General features: G+C 52.0%; 3 protein-coding genes across 4 annotated transcripts; 2 read left to right on the top strand and 1 right to left on the bottom strand.

The window, feature by feature from the left end:
* Positions 1–4,988: 4,988 nt before the first annotated feature.
* On the top strand, positions 4,989–7,468 carry LOC121463625 (phosphoglycolate phosphatase). Its single transcript, XM_041675913.1, has 2 exons — positions 4,989–5,719; positions 5,813–7,468. The coding sequence occupies exons 1-2, from the start codon at positions 5,080–5,082 to the stop codon at positions 6,136–6,138; spliced, it is 966 nt and encodes a 321-aa protein (XP_041531847.1). The 5' UTR covers positions 4,989–5,079; the 3' UTR covers positions 6,139–7,468.
* A 760-nt stretch (positions 7,469–8,228) lies between these two features.
* On the bottom strand, positions 8,229–13,721 carry Mlst8 (MTOR associated protein, LST8 homolog). 2 transcript variants are annotated; one of them, XM_041675915.1, is made up of 9 exons: positions 13,683–13,721; positions 12,999–13,204; positions 12,786–12,837; positions 12,538–12,700; positions 12,131–12,206; positions 11,896–12,048; positions 11,043–11,167; positions 10,779–10,942; positions 8,229–10,685 (listed from the first exon to the last, which is right to left on the bottom strand). In XM_041675915.1, the coding sequence occupies exons 2-9, from the start codon at positions 13,125–13,127 to the stop codon at positions 10,567–10,569; spliced, it is 981 nt and encodes a 326-aa protein (XP_041531849.1). In that variant the 5' UTR covers positions 13,128–13,204; positions 13,683–13,721; the 3' UTR covers positions 8,229–10,566. The 2 variants fall into 2 exon arrangements, with proteins under 2 accessions (XP_041531849.1, XP_041531848.1); XM_041675914.1 differs by lacking the exon at positions 13,683–13,721 and adding an exon at positions 13,351–13,673.
* Positions 8,829–10,100, top strand: Bricd5 (BRICHOS domain containing 5). Its single transcript, XM_041675917.1, has 5 exons — positions 8,829–8,951; positions 9,135–9,287; positions 9,357–9,458; positions 9,713–9,866; positions 9,962–10,100. Exons 1-5 carry the CDS (start codon positions 8,910–8,912, stop codon positions 10,054–10,056), a joined length of 546 nt encoding a protein of 181 aa, XP_041531851.1. The 5' UTR covers positions 8,829–8,909; the 3' UTR covers positions 10,057–10,100.

The following is a 13,721-nucleotide window of genomic DNA, read 5'->3' as shown; positions in this document are numbered from 1 at the left end:
TGCATGCTGGCCTGGAAGCCAATAGAAATCCTTCTGATGGGCAAGCACAATGGCTAAGCAGGTAAAAGCACTTGCCACCCAAGCCTGACATAGTGAGTTTGCTCCCTGGAATTCACAGCAGTGGTGGTGAACAAGCTTTTAAAAGCTGGCCTCTAGGGGGCTGGAGAGATGGCTCAGCGGTTAAGAGCATTGCCTGCTCTTCCAAAGGTCCTGAGTTCAATTCCCAGCAACCACATGGTGGCTCACAACCATCTGAAATGAGGTCTGGTGCCCTCTTCTGAAGTTCAATAAATAAATAAATATTAAAAAAAAAAGCTGGCCTCTAGCCTCCATGTGCACACTGTGGTATTCACGTACTTACACTCACTCCTACATACCATATACATATCATATTCTCTCTCTCTCACACACACACACGCACATACAGAGTAAAAAAAAAAAAATGAGGACCCAAGTGTGATGGTACACACTTTTAATCTCAGCACTCAGGAGGCAGAAGCTTATGAGTTCAAGCCCATCTTGGTCTACATAGTAAGACATTTTATAAAACATCTAAATAAAGCCAGGTGGAGGTAATGCACACCTTGAATCCCAGCACTCAGGAGGTAGAGGCAGGCAGATCACTGAGTTCGAGGCCAGTCTGGTCTATAGAGTGAGTTTCAGGACAGCCAAGGGTACCCAGAGACACCATGTTTCAAAAAAAAAAAACACAAACAAAAACAAGAGCCAGGCAGGTAGTGACGTATGCCTTTGATACCAGCACTTGGAAGGCAGACAGCACTTGGGAGGCAGAGGCAGGCGGATCTCTGAGTTCGAGGCCAACCTGGTCTATAAGCGAGTTCTTGAACAGCCAGAGCTACACTGAGAAACCCTGTCTCAAAAAAAAAAAAAAAGCATAACAAACAAACCCAAAAAAACCCCAAAGACAACAATGAAGATCAACTCTCACATCTACCCCGTATTGTTGGCTGTGCCATTTCAGGGATGTTCCTCACTTGGGAGGACATGACACTGGTACCATCTACTAGAGGATATATACTGAACCAGCTGTGCACGAGGAAAGCATCAAATGGGCTCCAGTCCATCCATATGGCTGCTCCACCATGTGGTCCCCTCCAGACTCCCCCAGGACCTCAGCCTGAAGGTCTTCTTCTCTCCTTTGTACTCTTCCACCACGCAAGCTGTCCCTCTCACCAGCAGGAGACCCGGTGACAGTGTTCAGGTTTGGAGTCAGCCGATGGCTCTTTGTTGCTCAGTTTCTCCCTGTCACAGAGGTGTGTTAACAGTACCTGTTTCTCAGGATTGTCCTATGATTCTCCCAGCAGGAGTGGTGCTGTTGTCTGTGAACTTACTGACAAGGGTAAACCAAGGCAATCGGGTCAGTGTTTCGGAAGTCTGGTCACATCTGTTCGTAATTGGCATTCTCCATTGTGGCCTGTATACCAAATCAACGTGGGGCTTCTAAGTGACAGAATCAGTCTTTGTGATCTTTTGTCAAGTGCAGCTCTTCTCGCTGCCAGCTCAGTTCCCCAGACTAAATGTGAAATCAGAGGGATGAAGGAGTTCTCCTAGGTAGCATGGACTCCAGGAAGGAGCCCTGCAGTCTCTGCCCTCCAAGGCTGTGGTCCTTGTCCTTGAAGTTTTCCAGGCCAGCAGAGATAGGATATTCCATAAATAGGACCTTAGGAGTATTGAGGTCATTGGGTTTGTCTGATGAGTTTGAAGATTGAAGTGATTCAGAAAAACCCTTGTGGAGAACTGGGGCTCAAGAGCAAAGCAAGAGGTGGACACATTGGGAACTGGGAATCTACATAACACAGGGCAGACCCTCGGGGAAACTGGGAACTGCTTTTAGTCTGACAGTGCACATCAAGGTGATGCTGATAAACACATACCTCGCCTATGTCCTAGCTATTCCACTCCAAATGATACACCCCAGATACGGGAACATATGTCCATATATTCATACATAGAAACAAGAATCTTCACAGAGACATTAAAAGAGTCTTAAACTGGAAATGACCCAGTGCTCATCAGCAAGGAAACAGATAAAACCACATGTTTTTACAACAGCCCAAGAGATAATTCACTAAAAATTAAAAATAAACCGAGGACAGATTTCACAGGCACTATGTTGAGTTAAGGAAGCATGATAACCAAGGGTACATCTCACTTATAAGATGGTCCTAGAGTAGGCACGGCAGCTCATGCCTGTAATCCCAGCACTCAGAAGCTGAGGCAGGAGGAGTGCCAAAAGTCCCAGGCTAGCCCAGGCTACAGAGTAGAAAGTTTGTTTTGAAAAAACAAAAGACAATCAAACAAAAGGGTTCTGGGGACGTAGCTCATTGACAGAGGTTTGCCTGGCATGCACAAACTGAGCATGGTGGCACTTACCTATGATCTCAATAGTTGCAAGACACAAAACAGAAATTCAAGGTCACCCTCAGTATATATTGATTGAGGTTGGCCTCAGTTTATAAAATCCTGTCTCAGAACAAATGAACAAAGACAGAGCCAGTGAGATGGCACAGCAGCCAAGCTTGTCAACCTAAGCTGCGGCCCAAGGACTCACTTGCCATGCCACACATGGGCACACACACACCTAATTTAAAAAGAAAACAATGATAGTTTTCAAAAGATTTCACATACACATACATTATTATTATGTTTGTGGAAACAGGTTTTCTCTGCGTAACAGCCCTGGCTGTTCTAAAACTTGCTTTGTAGACCAGGATGACCTCAAACTCACAGAGATCCACCTACCTCTGCCTCTGAATTCTGGGATTAAAGGTGTAAACCACCATGCTGGTCATCCAGTTCTTAGCACCCAAAAGAGAGCTCACGAAAGCTCAGTTTACTCCTTCCTTCTTCTGGTTTCCAAGATTACCATAAATGCAGGAAAATACTCATATACATAAAGTAAAAATAAATCTTTAAAAATATTATTAATTATGTGTGTGTATGTGCATGTGTGCACAGGTGTCCACAGAGGACGGAAGAAAGTCACTGTCCCTTGCTGGGCAGTGGTGAAGCATACCTTTAATCCCAGCACTCAGGAGGCAGAGGCAGGTGGATTTTTGTGAGTTCGAGGCCAGCCTGGGCTACCGAGCTAGTTCCAGGACAGACTCCAAAAACCTACAGAGAAACCCTGTCTTGAAAAACCAAAGGGGGGCGGGGCTGGAGAGATGGCTCAGCGGTTAAGAGCATTGCCTGCTCTTCAAAAGGTCCTGAGTTCAATTCCCAGCAACCACATGGTGACTCACAACCATCTGTAATGAGGTGTGGTGCCCTGTTCTGGTCTGCAGGCTTACCTGTACACAGAATATTGTATACATAATAAATAAATAAATATTTAAAAAAATAAAAAAAACCAAAGGGGAAAAGAAAAGAAGAAAGAAAAGAAAGTCACTGTCCCTTGGAGCTGGAGTGATAGGCACTTATGAACTGCCCAATTTGAGTGCTTGGGAACTAAACTCAGGGTGGTCTTTAGGAGGGGTGAAAAGCCAGTCCGCCTCCATCTTAGGCTTAAAAGCCATCTTATAGAAAAGATATACTAGGTTCGTTTCTGTTTATGATTAAACCTGAACTTCCGCAAGGGTACTTGCATTCTCTCCTTCAGTTCTTCAAAAACAGTTTCCCAGTTTCCAAGTGACATGAACCGGTAATGGCAAAACAGTGGGGTTGGGATCCAGGGGACATTGTCCACAGTATGGCATTTCACAATTGGTAGCTGTCATGGTCCTCATCAACTACTAATACTTTTATTGAGGCATAGTATACAATGATGCACTTATGGCTTAAGTACAGATCAATGCAATTTTTATATAATATGGGCATGTATCAAGTATCAGACATAGCACAATTCCAACATTTCACAAAAGTGCTCTTATATTACTATCCAGTCAATAACGGATATCTCTTCCTAACCACGTTTCTGGCTGCGATTGTGCATTCACTCTAATTTGCTTGCTCTAATCTTTTTAAAATCACCTGTGGCCTAGAGGAATCTCGATTAAAGATTGTACTCTGTTAATCCCAGCGGCGGGAAGAGAAAGACCACCAACCCAAAGCATCATGGCAGAATTAATTAAAGCAAACAATGAATTAAACCAAGTATTTTTTTAAATTCGTGTACATGTACTGCCTCCCCCTAAGGCGGAGTTGAGAGGTCAACATTGGATGTGAGGAAAACAAGGTTTTTTAGAAAACTCAGGAGTAGGGGGATTCCAAATAGGGAATTTGGCAGGCCAAATAGGACAGATTGTAGGAGCAGAACATAAAATCCTAACGATCTCCTGAAACAAAGACGTGGTTGCAAGGTGGGCATAACAAGGTAGTCAGAAAAAGGTAAGTCATAAGTGGTCAGATAACCTTTTAAAACAAAAGTAGGGTTGCAAGATGGTTATCAACAACTTTTTGAATCAAAGACACGATTTCCATCCCTGGAACAGGTAGTACAGAACCTTTTGTAGTTAAGGTCACAGCCTGGGCATGGCTTCAAAGAAAGAGACGCGGTGCGAGCTCCGACTTCACCTCTAAGACGCTTAAGTGACTGCAACGCCGGTGGCCCCTCCTGCCGAGCTCCTGCGGGTAGCTCCGCCCAGCCAAGACCGCCAGAAGAGGTAGCCAATCAGCGGCCGGCCTGGCCCGGGGTCCCTGACCTGGAGTCTCCGTCACCTAGGCTGACCACCAGTTTCCAATGAGCGAGCTACTCCTCGTCCATCCATGATCAGCCGCCTTACGTCCCGTGCCATTCACGGCCCGCAGCGTTTCCGTAGCGTACGCTTTCCCCTTGCCGGTTGGCGCTCTGCTAGCCAATCATCGGCGTATCCGGACCAGCCAGCCAATGGCTGCCCGCCTCCGCGCGCCTGGCCCGCGACGGTAGCGGCTGTGCGCCTTGCGGCACGCGGGAAAGAGCGAGGGATTGGCGCGAGCGGAGGCCAATGGGCGGTGCGCGCGAGGAGCGGGGCCAATGAGCGTCGCAGAGGCGGAGCCGGCGCTGCGGCGGGCGGCTGTGAGGAGCGGCCGGTAGTGGCGGCAGTGGCGGCGGGTGGCGGCGGCGGTGGCCAGCGGTCGGCCATGGCCGAGGCGGAGGCCGGCGGCGACGAGGCCCGCTGCGTGCGGCTGAACGCCGAGCGGGCCAGGGTACTGCTGGCCGACGTGGACACGCTGCTGTTCGACTGCGATGGCGTGCTGTGGCGCGGCGAGACGGCCGTGCCGGGCGCGCCGGAGACCCTGCGGGCGCTGCGGGCCCGCGGCAAGCGACTGGGCTTCATCACCAATAACAGCAGCAAGACTCGCACGGCCTACGCCGAGAAGCTAAGGCGTTTGGGTTTCGGCGGCCCGGCGGGGCCCGACGCGGGCCTCGAGGTCTTCGGCACGGCCTACTGCAGCGCGCTCTATCTGCGCCAGCGCCTGGCCGGCGTGCCGGACCCCAAGGCCTACGTGCTGGGCAGCCCGGCCTTAGCGGCCGAGCTGGAGGCCGTAGGTGTCGCCAGCGTGGGTGTGGGCCCGGAGGCGTTGCAGGGCGAAAGCCCGAGCGACTGGCTGGCCGTGCCGCTCGATCCCGACGTGCGCGCGGTAGTGGTGGGCTTCGACCCACACTTCAGCTACATGAAACTCACCAAGGCCGTGCGGTACCTGCAGCAGCCCGACTGTCTGCTCGTGGGCACCAACATGGACAACCGGCTCCCACTGGAGAACGGCCGTTTCATTGCGGGTCCGTGCGCCTGAGGGCTGGAGGTTGGAGGGCGGGTCCAGCCCTTCCGCGTCCTCTGACCCCCAGCGTCCCCTTCCCTCCCTCGCCCTGCAGGTACCGGCTGTCTGGTGCGAGCCGTGGAGATGGCCGCCCAGCGCCAGGCAGACATCATCGGGAAGCCTAGCCGCTTCATCTTCGACTGCGTGTCCCGGGAGTATGGGATCAACCCAGAGCGCACCGTCATGGTGGGAGACCGCCTGGACACAGACATCCTCCTGGGCGCCACCTGTAGCCTGAAGACTATCCTGACCCTCACCGGAGTCTCCACGCTTGAAGATGTGAAGAATAATCAGGAAAGTGACTGCATGAACAAGAAGAAAATGGTCCCTGACTTTTATGTTGACAGCATAGCCGACCTCCTGCCTGCCCTTCAAGGTTAAAGATCTTTAATCTCTGGAATAAAAAATTTTAAATCAGTTACCTAAGTTAATAGGTGGGGCTTAGAAATGGCTCAGTTAGGTGGCTGCAGGTTAATTAGAACTGAGCCGAGGAAGACGTTAACCTTGTAGGCAAAGTTGGGGGTGTTGTTTACAGATGGTTGTATTTTAAGATGCACTTTTAAACTTAGAAGGCTGTGGGGTGGGCGGAGCATCTGCCCAGGATTCGGGTAAGCTTACGCCCTGTTGAGGAGTCTGAAGGAGGTCAAGGGGTGTGCGTCATGCATTTTGCTGAAAAATGTATTCAGGGATCAGACCCTCAGATGGGCAGAGAGGAAAGGAAGGGCTCTTATGAGACACTTGTGTAGACCAGAAACTAGGGTGTTGTCCTCCATTGTGACCATACTACAGAGGAGCCTGCTTCTGTGTTCCCAGTTCCTCCCCTGCAGGGTGGGAGTGGAGGAAGCTGCTCCCAGGAGGGATTGCTGTTGTTGGGGTTTAGGATGCTGCCCTTGACAGCTTCCACTCATCTTGGCTTCCTTGAAAACCACTTTGATGTCACAATTGTCTGTTCTGATGCCCAGGATTGCAGTCTCATGCACAGTAACAGCCTAGCTAAACTTGGGCTCTCTTGTGTGAATTTAAACCCAAATGTCTCACTGAGTGTGCTCTGCTGAGCGGGTATGGGTGCCTGCATTTAACTCCATACTGCTGTACAGGGACCTTAGAACAGTGTTTATTTTTTTTAAAAAAAAATTTTTTTAAACTACTCAACAACAATGTCAGGTGTGGAATTGCATCTTTAGTGTATGGATTAATAGCTGTGCTGTCTCAGGTAAATCCCACTGAAAAAACCTTAAGCCACCATCAGCAGCATAGCCAATGTGCAGCCCAAGGATTGCCTTGTTTCCCCGAGTGCCCTCTGAGTATCCCCAGAGTGCCCTCTGAGTATGGAAGGAAAGAGGAGTCCTGAGAACAGTTGTCTCACAACCTCCCTGGCCTCTGTCCTTTGGGTTGTGGCTGGGTTATATGTTGGTGCTCCACGAAGCCATCTATTTCCATCCTGGATTTCTTTGTTGATGGCCAGCCAGAAGGCCCACCCTACCAACCAGTTGGCTTCTCAGCATCTCTGGCCTTTTGCTCGGCTCTGCAAGTCTCTGACCTTTAGCAGTCTGCTGAGCAGACTGGGCAGCGTTTGTGGGGCAAACCCAGGAAGCTGTTCCTTTTGGCTGACTCCTTCCTTCCTGGCTCCTTGCCCTGTGGCTACTCATGATCATGGCACTTCACCTGTTCACCAAGTTCTCGAAGCAATAAAATGTATCCCATGCCTGAAGCTGTTCCCAGGTCAGGGGTTGCTGGGAGTGGAATAATGCCATAATTCAACATGAAAGCAGCAGTGCCTTTAACATTGGTGCTGATCCTCTGTGAGGGTGGCTCCGTGAGTCTGGGTAGGGTAATAACTGTTCTGTTGTGGCTTTATCACCTACACAGGAGCACTGGTAGGTGCAGCAGCAAGGGATGCCCCTCTTCTACTGGGCACTAGCCCGAGAACCTATGTGTGTTACATTTCCACCTTATTTCACTGTGAACTCAAATGCACATTAAACTCTCAAACCCACACTGATAAGGTTTGCCTTCCTCTATATACTTTGAGTAACACCTGTCTAGCTATGGATGGGGGCAAGGCAGGAGACATAAGGCAGGCCAGGATCCCAGTTCCAAAATCTTACACAGTGGACATGACCACTGCAGCCCCACCCTTCTGAGGAACAAACAGGTTCTGAAGAAATAGGAAGTGTGTAGCGTAAAACCAGAATAGAATACAGCTACTGGGTAAAATATGTGGATATGTGTGCAGCTGAGCTACCATGTAGCTAGACAGACCAGGGACCAGAGCAATCAGCTTGGTTAGAAAACATGCTAGGGAACAGGCTGGCTTAGCCATCCTTGATATACAGCAAGCTGTTTGTCCAGTGCAGCCTGGAGCCCACTGTGTGCACATGGGAATATCCACAACCCTATCTGGTATTAATGGGGTCTAGAAAGAGGCTTGGGAGTTTACAGGTAAAGAAAGGAAGCAATTAGCCTCATACTGATGGTCCATTGAACATTTATTGATGGTCTATGTCTAGCTTAGGAGTCCAGAGGTAACGGATTCCAAGAAAATTAACTGCCAAAACAGACAAAATCATCCTGGCCAAGATCTAGCCTGTTCTAACTTCCTACCAAGGCCCTGCTTTCACTTGCTCTCCGAACCATGATCTGCACAGGCCAGGTGTCCAGAGACATGCCTGATGACCAGCAGTGGGGGAGAGGGCTGTCCTGGCTCTGACCCAGGATATCAGATACTGGCTGGGAAGGAAGCAGTGGGATTGGGAGGGGAGGGTACAGTTTGACTCATCAAAGGCATCCTGAGGTTTCCCTGGCTGACTCCTCCAAGGGGCTGTAGACAATCAGTGCATTGTCAGCAGGGGCTGCAGCATGGAGCAAGGGCACATCCACACTGAGAGCCTCAGGTCCAGGCCTGTTGAGGTGAGTGTCTCTGCCACCCCCCCACCCCACCCCCGACAAGGACACAGGGACACCATAGGAGACTAGGAGACAGAGGTGTCACCACCTACCATCAGCCCCTTCCCTGAGCAAGTCGCTCCCTGGTCTCTAACCCGGAAGCCGCTTTGACAGTAATATGCCCCCAGGTGAAGACCAAACCCTGCCACAGGGGTTGGAGAACAGCGGGCCTGCTGCTGTTGCTGACACTGGTCACTGCAGGAGCCATGGCAGGAGGGCTTCTTGGCTTCACGTACAACCCTCCCAAGGTGAGCCATTCCTCAAACCCAGGGGTATACAGAGTGGGAAGGGAGCAGGAAGACTAGAATCTCCCATAAGGCCAGGCCTAAACACTGGCCTTGAGCAGATAGCCAGAGGAGCAGCAGGAACAAAGGCCAACTCAGGTAATGTGGCAATACAGATGTTAGGGCTGAATTCCAAATACCCCTTAGCCTTTGTTGCAGATGCTCCGAAAGACCTCAAGCTCCAGGGTACCCTGGCCCAACCAAACCACTCTAGTGGACGTGGCCCAGAACATGGCAACTATAGTGGTGACTCCGCTTCAGAGCAACCACAGCTGGGCTGTGCTGTTTGACGGGCAAAGTGTGAGTAAGCTTGGGAGGGAGTAGAGTGGAGGTATGGGGTGGCCTTGACTTACCTGTCTGCCTCCCCAGGGCTACATCTGTTACCGCCCTGCAGAGCACCAGGCCTGCTTCCTCCGGCTGATGGAAGCCCAAGATCGGGAGACCCTAAGGCTGCTGGTAAACACTTCCAGGGTGAGCAGTACTACTTGGCTTGCCACCCCCTCCAAATCCCCTCCCCAAGGCCAGGGGACAAACAAAAGGTCCTCTGTGCAGCCTGGCTGGGCCAGTCAAGGCTCTGGTTTCAGGGGAACAGAAAGCTCTATCTTCCCCTAAGGCTGTTGACAAGAGCAGGTGGAAGGGCCATCAGGCTGGGGTGGAACATGAATGCCCTACCCAGCCAGGATCAAGAAAGTATTATACAATGGCCCACCAGAGTCTTTCTGCAGGCCCAGGAGTCCCATGTACCTGGCCAAGAGACCCACTATGCGCAGGAGCTGCTGGCAGTTTTGGGGGGCCAAACTGTGGACCCTGCCCAAGTGGGAGCTTCGGTGCAACACCTTTGCGTGGACACTCCCATCTACTGGGCCCGACGAGCAGAGGGTGAGTTGGGGAAGGGTTGAGTGAACAGGCCTATGGCTCCTTCAGGACAGTACTGGGTCGGAGCCCTTGGGACTCATGAGTTCCCTTCTCCCCAGGGCCCCAGAGACAGCGGCTGATCTACCTCTGCATTGACATCTGCTTCCCGAGCAACATCTGTGTGTCTGTCTGCTTTTATTACCTTCCAGACTAAGCCCCTTACAGAGCCCTCCCGGCTTTTGGTCCCCACAGGCCGCTCCTGTCCCCACAGGTCAGCCAGCTGGTTTGGTCACCACCACCAGTGAACGGAAGCTGACAGTAGGGACAAATAAACCCAGATTACCTGGCCATAGTGGTAATTTCTGGGGGCCTCAGGACCTGTACAGGGGTAGAGAGGAGCAAGTGGGGTGACATACCTGGGAAACAAGCACCAACCTCAAATCTTAACAGTTCCAATCCCTGTGGGTCTAGCCTCCTAAAGGGAGCAAAGACTCCCTGTCCAGGCACACGCAGCCTGGCTTGGTGAACCTTCTGACAACAGACTGGGCATGGAGAGAGTCCCAGGGCAGAGTGGCCAGCAAGTCTAGGCTGGCCAGGCAAGGCCAGGGTAGTCTGGTCAGCTCCAGTTGGCCTGACATGCAGAGGCTGACCTGAGAGTCTCATCCACGTAGAGCCACTATACCAGGCAGTCCTGACTTCCCAGTGCAGCCTCAAGGAGTAGAGGCTAACCCAGCACGCTGTCATTGAAGGCCAAGCAGACGACAGCTTTCTGATGGCCACCATACTCTCTCTTGATCTCTCCAGTCTCAACACACCAGAGCCGGGCCAGGTTGTCAGAGGAGGCTGCAAAGGGGGTGCAGGCAGAAGAGAGCGGCAACTTTGAGTGGCCTCTCCAGAGGCCAAGGCAATGTGGGGGAGACAGAGGGCAGGGCTCACCTGTGACTATATACTGGGAGTCCCCTGAGAAGGCACACCCCCACATCCAGCCACGGGATGACTCTCCAGGGTTACCACTCTTGATGCTGAGCTCTGTCATCAGGGAGAAGTTGGATGTCCTCCAAATTTTACATGTCTGGTCAGCTGAACAGGTGGCAAGGAGCCTGGGGTTGGACATTGGGTATCCCTGTATCCACTGACCACACACCAGATAGTGTCCCCAGCCCCTGCAAATGCCCTCTTCCCCCAAACCCTAACACGCACGTGGAGTCAGGGCTGAAGCGGCACTGCAGGGCATAGCGTGTGTGGGCTGGGATCTTGGTCTTGGGAATGAGCTGAGTCACCTCGTCACCAATGCCCCCGGTCAGGTTCCAGACATAGCAGTTTCCCTATAGGACAGAAGGGCAGTCATTCAAAACCCAGACCCCTCAGAACTGGACTTGGATCCGTGGACACCTGGGCCAGGGTAGGAAGGCTGGCATCTTGGGTCATATCTACAGGAAGCTTGGTCCCAACAAGGAACCATACCCAGCCAGTCAAAAGCAAGAGTCCACATTGGCCGAGGACTTGAACACAGCTCCTTAGAGGCTGCTGCTGGCCAGCAGAGATGTGCAGGAGGGAGACAGTGAGGAGGGCACCCAGACAGAAGAGGTAACAACCCAAGGCTGAGAGGAGGAAACGCAAGCATGTGGAAGAAGTGACGTTCTAGGATTTAAAAGGAGAAAATGACACTAGAGATGGAAGCAAGGACCAAACTGGAGCATCCTGCAGTCTATGAGAAGGAACCAGGGCATCTTAAGGTCTCAGAACAGTGCAGCCTGTCAGTAAGGCTAAAGGATACTTCTACAGTTGAAGGAGAACAGATCAGGCATCCCAGGAAGGCCACAGAGAAGTTTGTCAGTATCAGGGAAGATCATAGACTGGAACGTAAAGGAAAGGGAAATATTGGCTGAGGTGCCTAGTTTGATGGGTGGGCTATGGCAGACAGCAGGTGCCTGACTTTGAGAGCTGGGTAGAAAACTTAGAGAGGCCTGAGGGATGACCAAGGAATCAAGTCATCTGCGGAAGATGAGGGGCTAGGTGCTGAGATGGCCCTGTACCCAATCCCGGTACTCACAGCACTATTGACTGCTGCCATGTAGCTGGCATCAGGGTCAATGTGGGCAGACGTGATGGAAACCTCAGGCTCAGGGATCAGCTGCTCATTGTGGTCTGTCTTCAGGTCCCAGATGTGGATAGCACCGCTCTGGTCACCCACAATGAGTTCTGCCTGGGATGTAGTGGGGGTAAGATGCAGCAGTATCTCTGCCCTCCAAAGCCCCCAGGTACCTGGCCCCATGAGTGCTCCTCACCTGGTTGGGGTGCAGACACACGCAATTAATGGGCGCATTCACCTGGAAGATACGCTGACACTGCAGGTTGCGGGACCTGTGGGGAGTTACGGTTATACATGGTGTCTAATGCATACTACTGGTGTCCCGCCAAAATCCCCATTCTCTGCTAATAAGAGCTGCTTCTGCCTTGGAAGTTTGTGGAGTTTGGGTCTTCCCCAGAGATGGCAGTGTGAGGCCAGCAGAAAGGGAAATGGATGTCTGGCCGCTAGCCTGAAGCAGGGTTGGCTTTGATGGAGGTCCATCCTGCTTTCCTTCTCCCCTCAAACGCCCCTTTGGTTAGTTTGTCCGTGGGGTACCTGCCCAAAGACAACCCCCTGGCTGCCCTCTCCCCAAACAGCCACCCTCTCCAGTCCAGCACTCAACACCTGAGGTCCCAGATGCGAGCTGTGCAGTCCTCCCCGCCTGTGTACATCCAGCGGCCATCCTCATGAAAGCCCACAGATGCGATGTTCTTATTGACTCCATCGTAACTGATGATGGGGTTGGGGTTATTGGAGTTGAGATCATACATGCGGATATGTTGGTAACCTGGGGACACAGGCTAAATTGAAGCATGGCTGCAGGTAGTCCTGCCACCAGTCAAGGAAGGGCTGAGGTCAAGAATCTCAGGTACCTGCAGCAGCGATCATGCTTCGGTCTGGTGTGATCTCCAATGCATTCACCTGCTGAGCATGTTAAGGATGATGGGAAGGGAACCCTGGAAAGGGAGGCCTTGGGGCCACAGGCTAGCAAGACCTCCACCACTTGGCCTGAGTTTCCCCAGGCACTTGGCATTCATACCTAATCCTGGCCACCACCACCCTGCCTGCTCCCAAGTGAAGGATACAGAGTCCTGATGCTGCACTGTTCGAGTGCAAATGCCACTGTGTGCCTGCCAGAAGCGCACAGTGTGGTCATAGCCTGCAGTTGCCAAGATGACAGGGTCACTGCCCACTGTGCCTGGGGTGGTGTTCATTGTTTGATGGCTGGGGAAAATGAGGCCTGCACGGGGCCAGGCGCTAGATGATAGGCAAAGTCCAAAGGTCAAAACATCTAGAGGGAAAGATACATGTATGAAAAAACAATCTGCACACTACACTAAGTATTATCACTTTAAAGATAAGAAAAATGAATCTTTAGAGTCACGCTGGCCGTCACAAGATAGGCGACTCAGTTCCTCCGCTTCTCGGCGCCAGTACCTTCGCTTCATCAGCACGGAAGGAGACGCCAACCCGCCTGCAGCCAGCAGGAGGCAGTCACACACAGAGGGCAATCACAGGGACGCCGTCTGCCGCAAGAGTAGGCAACGCATGCGCAGGGCGACTGGGGAAGCCGGGCACCGCGGCTGCTGCGCATGCGTAGCTGACCGGCATTGGGCTCTGATGGGTGGGGGAGCTGTGCGGCAGGACCCCCGAGCTCCCCTGTGCTCTGCAGATTGCTCTGGCTCTGTCCTGCCGGCCTGATTACCGCGACCGCACCGTCCTAGCCACCCAGCGACTAGTACTCAGCCCTCGTCCCGCGGACTCCGTACCTTACACACGCTCAGCACTCTGCCTTGTCCAGGACGGCG

This window comes from Microtus oregoni, unplaced genomic scaffold, assembly GCF_018167655.1.
Source record: "Microtus oregoni isolate MIOR12 unplaced genomic scaffold, Mior012 000027F_ref0000203, whole genome shotgun sequence".
Lineage (NCBI taxonomy): Eukaryota > Metazoa > Chordata > Mammalia > Rodentia > Cricetidae > Microtus > Microtus oregoni.
This window is presented reverse-complemented; position numbering and strand designations above follow the sequence as displayed.

Bases quoted from the DNA above. Each gene is read 5' to 3' on its own strand.
- Mlst8 (XM_041675915.1), bottom strand. From the start codon at position 13,127: ATGAACACCACCCCAGGCACAGTGGGCAGTGACCCTGTCATCTTGGCA. The intron at 10,943-11,042 runs GTGCGTGTTAGG...GTCCAACCCCAG, and splicing joins CGCTTCAGCCCTGACTCCAC to GCTCCTTGCCACCTGTTCAG. The intron at 10,686-10,778 runs GTGAGCCCTGCC...CCCCCTTTGCAG, and splicing joins CTCCCAGTATATAGTCACAG to CCTCCTCTGACAACCTGGCC.
- Bricd5 (XM_041675917.1), top strand. From the start codon at position 8,910: ATGGCAGGAGGGCTTCTTGGCTTCACGTACAACCCTCCCAAG. The intron at 8,952-9,134 runs GTGAGCCATTCC...AATACCCCTTAG, and splicing joins TCACGTACAACCCTCCCAAG to CCTTTGTTGCAGATGCTCCG. The intron at 9,867-9,961 runs GTGAGTTGGGGA...CCTTCTCCCCAG, and splicing joins CTGGGCCCGACGAGCAGAGG to GGCCCCAGAGACAGCGGCTG.
- LOC121463625 (XM_041675913.1), top strand. From the start codon at position 5,080: ATGGCCGAGGCGGAGGCCGGCGGCGACGAGGCCCGCTGCGTGCGGCTG. The intron at 5,720-5,812 runs GTCCGTGCGCCT...CTCGCCCTGCAG, and splicing joins GAACGGCCGTTTCATTGCGG to GTACCGGCTGTCTGGTGCGA.